The sequence below is a fragment of the Stylophora pistillata genome, chromosome 10, assembly GCF_964205215.1.
Source record: "Stylophora pistillata chromosome 10, jaStyPist1.2, whole genome shotgun sequence".
Classification (NCBI taxonomy): Eukaryota; Metazoa; Cnidaria; class Anthozoa; order Scleractinia; family Pocilloporidae; genus Stylophora; species Stylophora pistillata.
The window spans coordinates 11,834,548-11,846,983 of NC_142528.1; the positions used below are offsets into that span (position 1 = coordinate 11,834,548).

A 12,436-nucleotide genomic window follows, 5' to 3' on the forward strand; every position below is an offset into this window, starting at 1 on the left:
ACAAAGACATCGGTCTTTGAAGCTCGCCGACTTTCATAACCAGTCTCCTCTACTAACTATGGTTAGAGGCAACTACTCGAGTTCATGGCAAGCTCGCTGAGTGTCACGAAAACTCAGACACCGAAAACTCAGACCCCTCGAAGTGTTCTCCAAGCTTCCGAAGTGCTCCATAATTCGATAGTGCATAGCATAAAGCATGAACCAATTGTTTTATAACATAACCGGTGGAATAATGCAACAAATCTGACGCGAAAGACGGACAACAATATCAAGAGTGATTCTTCAGTGAAGCGAATCGTGACGGCGCTGATGCCGAGTCTTCTTTCCCGTTGTTTTTCTCTTTCTGCCTCATTTAAGAACTCTAGCCCAAGGGTCACAAATTTGTCTTCGTTTTGAGACTGGTGGGCCGAGTCTCTCTTTGTATCCATTATTATCGCGAAATATTTAAGAATTTTAACAGAGCGACAACAAGGATCTGTGCGACGAAGTACAAAAAAGTAAACAAACGTCCCTTTTGGCTGGTCAAAATCACGCCACATTTTAATACTTTGGTGTTGGAGCAAGCGCATTTGATCCAGTTAACTGTGAATGAAAAGCTCAAAATTAACGGGAAAAATGGAGGAAATCTAAGCTAAATGAAGTCTTTTGTCACTCTAAAATGTTTTAATGCTCAACCATCGGACGATTTTGCGAAACTTGCAAATTGCGGCCTTGTTTTTGCTGCTACAGTTGGATCAAGACCCAAAAGGTCAAAATACACGCGGCATTACCAGGAGTGATCATGAGTCGAGTTTATCTCTTGAATTTTCGAGGGGTCTGAGTTTTCGGGGTCTGAGGTCTGAGGTCTGAGTTTTCGGGGTGTGAGTTCTCGTGACACCCCAAGCCTGCTTGCATTCAGGTAAAATGCTCATGGATTTTGCCGACATATGTCAATGAAGTGCCTTATGCGAGGGCTAAAGACATCGATTTCTCATCGGCTAAGAAGCTCAAAGAAAAGCTCGACCAAAAATTCGAGGATCTACAACAGCCGCAAGCCTCGAACCATACAACAACTTCTAGTTCCTCCTGTTCTTCCCCTTGATTTGTAATGATCTTAGGTATAGCGCATTAGATCATATATCTAATGAATTTTGCGCTATAGAAATAATAAAATTATTAAATTATTATACGAAAAATTCCTTAGGCTTTATGCTTTCCACTTTTGCTCGAACAGCCAACAACAATGCATAAAACCATCCCTTCTTTCTCACATGAACTCTTCGTTAGATACGGTTTGTTTACGCTCGAGGGACACTAAGATGGCGGATAGTAACCGTTGCTAAGGTATTGGTCACGTGGGTGAAACCCAAGGATACGTGGGGCACACTGAGTAAACAGGGCTGTATCTTGTTTGATCGCTATGACGTGTTCTTCTCAATAACATTTTATGCGCATGCTTTTGATTCAGTTACCACTGACACGGAGTTATAAAGTGATTGTTCTTAACCCTACTCCAGGTTTCTGCCCGGAAACGTGATATTTTGAAAATATAGATTTTCCTTACGGTGGCTTAGTTTGCCGCTCTGAAATATAATACTACAAAACTATAGATGTCTATATACGTAGCTCAGGTTTCTGCTCGTAGACATGATATTTCGTCAGGTTCGAAAGGAAAATCATGTGTCTGAAAGTAACTTTTAAGTTTCAAAATATTAGCTACCATATTAAGGATTAAATTTGCTGCGTGTTTGCTTCTTGGCAGAACTCATCGGAGAACGCCTAGTCAGCTTTTGTAATCATTACGGTGGCCAATTTACCATTTCAACTTTGTTGATATATCCAAATTGTTTCATAACTAATCTTTTTGGTGTTGTATCTTTTCCTAAGAAACTCATGATGCCTTTGACCCTCGTTTCCGATTACCGTCAAATGTTACTACTCCCGTCCTTCTCCAAGCATTCGCTCTACATTGTTTACTTCTAACATAATCCTCCGATATCTTTTGAAATATTAGAAAATTCTTTCAAAATTGAGGGAACCCTCTTGGGAATTTTTCTTTTCAGCAATCAGTTATTAGCAATTCCTTTAGCAGCTTTGCGCTTTCCTTGTGAATGTAGGATTTGTCGCTGTTTCTTTATCAACTCGATTCCTTTGGGAGATTTCAATTGTTTATGATTTAACCATGATTGAGGATCATCACTTTCTGAATCTGAAACAAATTGATTAGTACATAGATTTTCAAATGATTCCTGCTCGCCACATCTCAGCAAAAACGTTTGACGTGACTGTTGTATAAATCGTTCTTCCTCTTCTGTAAAATCCATGTCATCAATTTGCTGGGCAAAATAAAGCAACACTTGTCCTACTACACCTGTGTTGTATTGTCGTAGTAAGGACCTCAGTTCTTCCACAGAGGAAAACCAATTGAGTTTATTATCTCGTAGCATAAGGGCTAAGTGTTCATGAGTAGGTGTTAAAACAGGTAATTCTACAGGCTGCTTATTAAGAGCAGTGTCAGGCTAGGGTCCAAGTAGGTGATGCTTTTACTCTGTTGAGGAGCAACCATATGATTAGCGTCATTATGTTCATTTTCTGACACATTTGTGGAACTGCATGCTCCCACTGAACAATCCATCGATTTTAAACTAGTAGACGGAATATCAATAACTCTGTTCTTTGAGTGCATACATATTTTTGTGTTGATAGATTGAATTTCTTCTTTCGCATTGTTTAGTTCATTTTCAGTTTCGTTATAATCCCTCTCGCTTACCCATTCACAACATGAAAATTTCCAGAGTATTCTGATTCATTACTGCTTGAAATATCGATTCCCATCGTTCTAAGAAATGATCGTCCCTTAACCTCAGCAAGCGCCATTACTTAATTTCGGATTTTACAGGCAGTTTCCATGCCTTTTTCAACTTCAGATTTTAGTGTACAATAATTGGAGACACCCTAGTGCTTCGCTGCTTCCTATGCTGAGAGATTCCTTGAAGCACAGGCAGCATATTTTATTGACTTTTTATCCGACTCGTTAGAAGCGAGGTCACAAAGTCCATTGAGGGTTTCCCTTGTCAATTCAACTTTATATATTTCAGCAGGAACCACCTCCTTAAAAAGTGGACCATACTTCGTAAAATCTACACCGTTCTTTTGTTCAACAATTTTGTTAGCCTAGTCCTTTGGTACTCATTTGGAACACAACAACTGGCAGCTGTATAAGGCGTTGTTTTGCATTTTAAGAGTTATATTTGACTAACGGAAAACATTTTCGATAGATATTCTAGTCTTCTCGGACAAAGACGAATAAACCGTAGGTTCTGTCTCCTACATTTATTAATTAGATAATTTGATTAGGCAGGGGACGTTAAAGAACCCACACCACGAGATTACTATATTGTGCTCTGGCCTGTTTACTGGGAATTAGGGGGAGGGGGCATCTGTAAATAATTCTCCCTTGTTGATTGTAAACTGCCAAGTCTGGCAAAGTCCCCCGCACAGTGTTGTAAAGCGCCCTGAACATAAAATAAGAGCGCTATAGAAATAAGTTATAATAAATGTTATTATCATTATTACTATACTCCATCACTTATTAATATACATTTTTTTAAGTCACATGATGTTTGTTTGCTTTTGAGTTAAATATAACTGAAGTTCTGAACAGTCAATTTACTGTCCAGACTTTAACATAAAATATATTTTGTAGAGCTTGTAGAATTCTGCTTTGTTCCTGAGACAACACTGGGACTGTCTTCTTGCATTCTGTGGAATTTTGAGCTTGGTTTTTGCTGTTCTGAAAAAAGAAAAAGTTGTCTTCACCATTCAGTGGTTCAATGCTGCTGTGCTCAGTGCTACTGGCATTCATGCTCTTTATCAATGCATTCAAACTTCGATGACCAGTGGATTTGTGCTCACTCTTGTGCTTATTGCTGCTTTGCTTTGGTGTCTTCTGCCTTCTTTCACTATCTCTGGAAGACTTCGCTTCTTTTTGCTATAAAAGCTGCAGCTCCTCATTTTAAGTTATCTCTTCCGTGCATTTAGAGGTACCATTTCTTTTGAGAGACGCAGAGCTTTCTCATCAGCATTTACATTCGTTGCCTTTTCTCTAGATCTTTCTAAGTGAGATATTTCTTTCTTTACTTCTTCAAGTTCCTCACTGATATTTGAAATTTGCTTAACTCTAAGTTCGTTTTTCAGCCTGACATTCTTAAGCTACTCATTCTCTGGTGGATTTAATTTAGTGGAACGAGACTTTTTCTTTACTTAAGCATAACCATCCTCCTCAACCTTCCTCTTAGCACAGGCTATCAGTTAATCTCGCTTTTGTGGAGAGGTGGGATTTTCAAGTGTCAGGTCACATGCAGCAGTATTGAGTTTGCTTCTATAGTTGTATAGGAAACTTCCTGGTTTCAGATCTTTATAAATGATACTTTTAGCTTGTCTATATCAACACGATACTTCTCTGGGACTTTTGGAGCTGTATGAATCTTTCAAATACATGTAGATCAGGATATCACCCAGTGATATAAAGATATAAGAAGTTTACTTTGGAAAAAATATTTAACTAGTTTTCTTTTACATTAAATTTTCATCAAAATCTTTGAAAGAAAGGGATCACACCTAGTACTAATGAGTCAGTTCAAGGCAAAGAGAGTGTAAATGTTATATTTTAATATAAATTGCATATTCAGGAAGTAGTGCCTATACAAGTTATGACCAGCATATTTCTCAATACTTACTCAAGTCTAGATAATAAATAATTAAAAATGTGTCACTGTACTTATAAAATTCCCTTGTATAAAACATAGACTAATAAACTGATTTATTGCAAGGTTGGCGGATTTGTTACCTTCAAATAAATCATTTTACTGTAAGCTATCATCTTTATCATTGCTAACAAAATAAAATATATTCACTGCTTAAAACTTACATGAGTTGGTGGATTAAGTGAAACACTGTCATTGTTACTACATTTAGTAAGTTGCTGGCTTGAAACAAATACTGAAAAATAAGAGAAACTTGCTAGTGAGTTTATCAGAAAAAATTGCAATTTCAACACATATACAAACAATTCTTGGACATTATATTTCACACGTATTTGTGTTGGCTGGAAAATACTTACAGAATTATAGATATATACTTTTTATGTAGTTGTTTTTTTCCCGACTACCACACATTATACCCGCTCTACTATTTGTATCGAGCAATGTTTCACGGACACCAAGTTTAATCCCTCTACTTTTTAGTTAGTTAATTTTTAGTCTACTTGCATATACATAAAATTTATGCATACTGTTGATGTATTAGCGAATACGCCCGCATTGCATGCATGACCGACCATGACTCTGTGCGAGCTTTAATTTATTCCATGCGCTCTTTGTAAATGGAAAAAATTGTTTTTGGGGCTCACGGATTTAAAGTTAAATCCGTGAGCCCCAAAATTAAACATTCTCGTTCTAAAACTAAACATTGCGTATTTTTAGCGTCACGCAGGATTTTAGAGATATCCTGCACGTAATGTTTTTAGGGTGTTTTTTCGCTGTTCACACCCTTGTTGGAACGTGATTTGTACTACAATGATTAGGTATAAAATAAGTTCCTTCACTATCTTGTTCATACTCCCTAGCAAAGTCTATGTTATCAGACGAAACCGGTCGGAGAAAATAAAGAAGTTGACAAGATCTGTTGCTGTGTGCTGCTCACTAGAGTAGATTTAAAAAATTGTTGATGTATTAGCGAGTACGCCCGCATTGCATGCATGACCGACCATGACTTAGAACATTGTTCAGCGAATGTTGGTCAAGAGGGTTGTGATTTTTGAGCTCCGCTAAGTTTCTTTATATTCTTTGGTTTTTCTTATTTTTGTATTCTATTTTTATTGTGTGTCCTTTCATATAACCACTGTGCAATGCCTGGGTCAGTTGCGGCTTTGAAGAAGGACAATAACATACTTAAAGCGCAACTATCGTCAATGTCGGACGAGGTAGCTAGATTGAAGGAGTTGATACAGCGACATAGCGACAGAAGCGAAGAAGTCCTGCCCAGCGAAGAAGTTGCCCAATGTGTAGAGTTCTAGAGCAAGAAATACGACGACTTCCATCTCTTTAGCGGCATGGCCAAAGACGAACTCCAGCGACTAAGCACCAAACTCGAAGAGCTGAAAGCCAAGGTAGATATTATTGGAAATGCTATTGACGAAATTCAAGAACATAGTTTCCAGTATAATGTAAAAATTGTGGGAATGCCGGAGAGGCTGCAAGATGAATCCGCAGCCTCGATAAGCAAGCTTTGCCTAAACATTTTTAAAGAGACGGGAGCTGATGCATCGATGTATGACATTGACACCGCCCATCGTGTTCCCAGCAGGAATAATAATGGCAAGCCAAAGCCGATAGTTTGTAGATTTATCAGGCGTTTAGCCAAAGAAAGCGTCATGAATCATCGTAAAGATGCATGCAAATTGGACCCGGCTTCCGTTGGACTCCCTGAGGATGCCTCGTTAAGCGCGGTTAGAGTTTTTGATCATTTGTCACCCCGAATGCAAACAGTCCTGTTCGGGGCGAAGAAGTTTAAAGAACAGCATTATTACCAGTACTGTTGGTCAAAGGGCTCCTTTGTTTATTTACGGAAAGATGCTGCGTCTCGAGCTATCAAGATCAAGAATATTGGTGATTTGCTCAACCTGGAAAACGGAGACCATAGCTAAGTATATATCTTGTAATAACAACTCTCAATGGTAGCCCTAAGTGACAGATATGTTTGCCGAGCAAACAAATCTTTATTAAAAAACCTTCCGTTCTCAAATGTTGATATCATCCGAACGAATGGTCCGTTCAATAATAGCCTGAACAGTAACTTGCCAACGAAAAAGTACTTAGATAAGCTCCGTAGCCTCCATGTATTAGATATTTTTAGTTTGAATACTCAAAGTAGTGTCAATCCTGATAGCAACCTAAATAATCAACAAATTCGAAGCCGATATTTCTCACCACAGCTTTTGCAAGTTTAAAAACGATCTCATGCGAGATGAAAACAAAACATCTTTCTCAATTCTACATAATAATGTGCGAAGCCTTCGCCGTAACCTTGAAAATCTGCAAGTACATTTACTGGATGAACTAGACTACCGCTTCAGCGTAATCAGAATAACCGAAACTAAAATTACAAATTCGGCCAGAATAGACTTTAATCCACATATACCTAATTACCAATTCGAACAGGTGCCAACTCCTCTTTCTTGTGGAGGTGTCGGTATGTATGTTGACGCCAGTTTAAATTACACAGTCCTCGGAAAAACCTCTAACGAGGCTTTCCAGGCCTTATGGATTGAACTCGAATTTTTAAAAGGTAAAAATGTTATATGGGGTGTAATCTATCGGCAACATACTTCTCCTGAACAATTTCAAACGTATTTCGATATGACAATAGAAAGACTAAGCTCTACTAATAAACCGATATGTTTGATCTCCTCAAACCTGAAACCTGTGATTTTTCTCGTAAATTTCTGCTGTCCCTGCAAAGCTACTCCTTTTTTCCAGTAATTGACAAGCCTACAAGAGTCCATAATAGTTCTGCCACACTTATTGACAATATTCTTGTTAACAGAATTGGCTTTAAACTCTCCAGCGGCAACATTTTCTCAGATATAAGTGACCACTACTCTCAATTTTGCATCATCCATTCTCCATCTTTAAAATCTCCTTATCAGGGGACTAAAATCCGTGACTATTCGAGATTCTCGGAAGTAAACTTTATTAGTGATATTTCTCAAACTGACTGGACCGGTTTGATCTCTAATGGCTCTATTGACAAACGCTTTTCTTCGTTCTATAACAAATTGAATAAACTTGTTAATAGACATGCTCCTCTCAAAATTGTATCAAAACGCAAGGCCAAGCAACTATCTAAACCGTGGATAACTAGAGGTTTACGTAGATCAATAAAAATAAAGAACGATCTCTTTTACTCTGGTGACATGGCTACATACAAGCTGTACAGGAACACAATTTAATCCTTACTCGCCAGAGTAAAAGACTTTACTATCAATCCTATTTTAGTAGAAACCTAAATAATATGAAAAAAACTTGGGAGGGGATTAACACTTTAATTAATAAACACAAAAAGACGAAGCTCGCATCGTCGCTCCAGCTTCCAGACAACCGGGGTACAACACAAAACCAATCAGAAATAGCTAATGCATTGAATTATCATTTCGCATCTGTCGGACCTAAACTTGCAAATAGCATACCATTATCCTCCAGGGACTTTAAGGATTACCTAGGGAATTCAAATTACACCAATTCTTTCTTCTTTGACGCTGTCACTTCTACTGAAATTGAAATGGAAATTTTGAGTACTCCATCAAAAAAAGCCTATGGACTTTATTCATGTCCAGTTCGTCTTTTGAAGTCCGCACGTCAAGCTATATCTCATACCCTAGCTGAACTAATGAACATGTCCATTTCAACTGGTATCCATCCCCACAAATTAAAGCACGCTATAGTAATTCCAATTTATAAAGCGGATGATGAAACTGACCCAAATAATTATCGCCCAATATCGTTACTGTCCGTGTTTAATCGAATATTCGAAAAACTAATGTACAAACGCCTAAAATCTTTTAGAAATAAGAATGATATATTTTTCACATCGCAATATGGATTTAGAGAGAACTGCTCAACTCAACATGCAATTCTGGATATTCTAAATACAATTCAAAACAACATTGATTAAAAAATTATATTCCTGTGGCATTTTCATTGACTTGAAAAAGGCCTTCGACACGGTTGATCATTCGATTTTGTTGCATAAATTACACCATTATGGAATTAGAGGATTGATTAATGACTGGTTCTCGTCATACTTGTCTGTCAGGATGCAATCAACCCAAATCGGTTCTATTGTCTCTAGCAAAGAGAGAATAGTGTGTGGAGTCCTCAAGGTTCTGTACTTGGTCCGCTTCTTTTCTTAATTTATGTCAATGACATGCATCGTTCCTCTAAAAAGTTTGACTTTTACCTATTTGCTGATGATACCAATTTACTATATACTGAAAAAGATCTAAACAAACTTGAAGTTGTCGTCAATGAAGAGTTATTAAAGTTGTGTGAATGGCTGAATTGAAATAAATTATCTCTTAACGTATCTAAATCTAATTTCGTTATTTTTCATCCTTATCAACACAAACTATACCGAGAGGTAAACCTTAAAATACTTGATAATAACTCGGAGCAATTGGTATCTCTTAAACGTAAGACATATGTTAAATACCTAGGTGTTCTAATTGACGGTAATCTCTCCTGGAAGCACCATATTAACTACATTTCCACGAAAATAAGCAAAGGTATCGGTATTGTTGCAAGGCTAAGGCACTTGGTACAGCTCACTACTCTTATAAACATTTACCGCTCGCTCATTGAACCGTATATTTCCTATGGTCTCGTTGCTTGGGGCCAAGCCGTGAATACTCATCTAAAGAAAATCGTCATTTTTCAAAAGCGGGTTCTTCGTCTAATGTACTTTTCCGATTATACATCTCACGGTGCTCCTCTTTTCAGTCGTTCGGGAATTCTACCGATAAAAATGCTTTACTTCAAATTGGTTGCTTCTCTGTTACATGACATTAAAAATCGCTGTGCTCCTAACAATATTTCTGAACTTTTCACTCACTCTGAACAGGTTCATTCCTACTCTACTCGTTTCTCAGTAGCTGGAAGCTTTTATATAAAACAGGCGAGAACAAATCATCGGTTGTTTTCCTTTTCAAGAGCTGGTGCGAAAATATGGAATGGCATCCCCCGTGAAATTCGTAAGCTAAGGAAAGCACCTTTTAAAAGTGAGCTAACTCACTTGCTTTTGAAAATTCTTGAAATTGAGGAGATGAATGTTGACTTGCGCTACCTTGACCTTTCTAGCTTATATTTGTATTTCAACTGATTAGCTTTCTCTTTGACTTGTTAAAAACTCCCTTGTGTGACTAGCCCAGTTAAAACCTTTAACATGATTATCACCACTATTATTTATTATTTATTTTTATTTGCTCATTTATTTAATTATTTCATTGTTGCGTATGTGTGTGTGTGCGCGTGTGTGTGTGTGTGTGTGTGTATGTGTGAGAGCCTATACAGTGTCTGTTTAGGTAGCCCGCCTAGAATAGCTTTGCTAACTGCGGGCTACAAAAGCCGTTATTTCTTTAATTTTAAAAAAATAAAGTCAATGTTGTTGTTAAAAAAAAACAAAAAAAACAAAAAACCATGACTTTGTGCGAGCTTTAATTTATTCCATGTGCTCTTTGTATGTATTAGCGATCGTGTTCCATTAAATTATCGTTAAAACTCTCGCCAACTGATTTCCTTCTCGCGAAACAAATCAACATGGTGGCAGCGGTGGGATGAAGTTAGTGTTGGAAGGATGGCCAGCAGATAAGCGTCGAACCCCTGTATGCGCATTGCCATATTTTGATGTGCAAGACTGTCTAAGTGTTGTGGATGGAATTCTGGTAAAAGGAGAAGCAGTTATGATTTCCATGGCTCTAAGACCATCAATCAAGAGAAGACTGCACAGTGTCCATCTAGGCCGTGATAGTATGTTACGTCGAGCCAGAGGAACAACATGTATTGGCCCAACATGGCCTCTGACATCAAGCAAATAGCCGACATGTGTGAAACATGCCAGGAAATGAAACCACGAAATTCACCAGAACCACTCAAGCAGCACAGTGATGGCGACGAACCGTGGCAAAAGATTGGTATTGATTTATTTGAAATTGCTGGAAAGCACTACTTGATAGAGGTAGATTACTACTCAGGCTTCATCGAGATCGATCTGCTCACAACGATAACGAGCGTACATACTGTAACATTATCCAAGAAACATTGTGCTCGTTATGGCATACCGAAAATGACTGTGTCGGATGGAGGCCCGCAATCACCAGTCAGGAATTTAATTTACTCGTGAAGGACTGGGGTAGAACTCATGTTACCTCATCACCAATGTTTATATTTATATTTAATGCATCAAATGCATCAAATGCACCAAATGCACCAAATCCACCAGTGCATCAAAGAACAAACGGAAAAGCAGAATCTGCCGTAAAAATCATGAAATCCCCTCTCGGGAAAACCCATAAAGAAAGAGGTGATCCTTATGAAGCAATGCTATACCAAAGAAACACCCCTCGTCAAGACACTTGTCTTAGTCCAGCAGAGTCTGCCGTAAAAATCATGAAATCCCTTCTCGGGAAAACCGATAAAGAAAGAGGTGATCCTTATGAAGCGATGCTATACCAAAGAAACACCCCTCGTCAAGACACCTGTCTAAGTCCAGCAGAAATGATGTTCAACAGAAGAACGAGAAATTTCCTGCCTAGCGTAAGCGATAGCCCAAAGGACCCCCTTGTGAAAGAGAAATGAGAGGCACTCAAGCGCAGTGTTAAGAAAGCTCATGACCGGAAGTCCCGAAGACTCTCAGAAATAGATGTGGGACAGTCAGTGTTTTTCCAACACATTGAAGGGCAGAACTGGAAATTAGGCAAAGTCACTGACATTCTGGCTCCTAACAAATCAGTAGTCCCAATGGAGGAATGTACAGAAGAAATCGCGTACATATGAGACCAACCAGCATTATACCAAAGGCTCGAGACCTGTCCCCTATTGTCCCGCCTCGTATTCTTGATGCGACACCATTGATACTACTAGAGAAAGCCCCCCAAGTGTGTAACCCACCCACGGACCCTCCTGTAGTTAGCAGCCAGCCGTATTGCGTGAACGAGTAGTTGCACTCTCTGACAAATCTGAACGGTAACTAAGTGCCAACCGACCAAGACGTGAAATAAAACCGCCAATCCGTTTCAAAGATTACGTGACCGAGTAGAGCCCTCAAGTCGGAAGGACTGTTTACCCCGACATTGTTTATTTTACACATTAGACATGACTTCGTCAATGAGACTTTGGGCGTTCGAACTTTATAGTGTTTGAAAGTTTATCCTTAGCTGTTGTTGTTTTTACAAGTTGTTCTTTTCCTCAAACAGGAGGGGATGTTGATGTTTTAGCGAGTACGCCCGCATTGCATGCATGACCGACCATGACTCTGTGCGAGCTTTTATTTATTCCATGTGCTCTTTGTATGTGTTAGCGATCGTGTTCCATTAAGTTATCGTTTATGTTAAACTTCTCACTAACTGATTTCATTCTCCCGAAACAAATCAACACATACACTATAAATAATATAAATAAATGTATAGTTCCAATATCCATACTCTTCACAAAGGAAAATATTACAGAGATTGTATATGAAGAAAACTGTATGTTCATCCCTTAAACCTAAGTATTTATTTTATATTTTACCCTTCATTTTATACCTTCGCCTTTTGCTTCATTAAGACTATTTGATATAGTCTTGTTTGAAGTGCCAGATTATTCAGTTGATGACTGAAAAAGTATAAATACAAACAAATAGT

At 38.3% G+C, this 12,436-nt stretch overlaps 2 protein-coding genes across 2 annotated transcripts in view; one reads left to right on the plus strand and one right to left on the minus strand.

Moving 5' to 3' along the window:
* LOC148721812 (uncharacterized) overlaps positions 1 to 54 on the minus strand; it is a 3,897-nt gene extending 3,843 nt beyond the window's left edge. The window contains exon 1 of the mRNA XM_088735930.1: positions 1 to 54. This exon is cut by the window's left edge and continues 389 nt beyond it. The gene's annotated coding sequence lies outside the window, so the exon portion shown is untranslated.
* A 5,703-nt stretch (positions 55 to 5,757) lies between these two features.
* LOC111336089 (uncharacterized) lies at positions 5,758 to 8,610 on the plus strand. The gene has a single exon (XM_088737178.1). It carries the CDS (start codon positions 6,092 to 6,094, stop codon positions 6,683 to 6,685), a length of 594 nt encoding a protein of 197 aa, XP_088593304.1. The 5' UTR covers positions 5,758 to 6,091; the 3' UTR covers positions 6,686 to 8,610.
* Positions 8,611 to 12,436: the final 3,826 nt, after the last annotated feature.

Coding starts and splice junctions, on each gene's coding strand:
- LOC111336089 (XM_088737178.1), top strand. CDS start 6,092: ATGGCCAAAGACGAACTCCAGCGACTAAGCACCAAACTCGAAGAGCTG.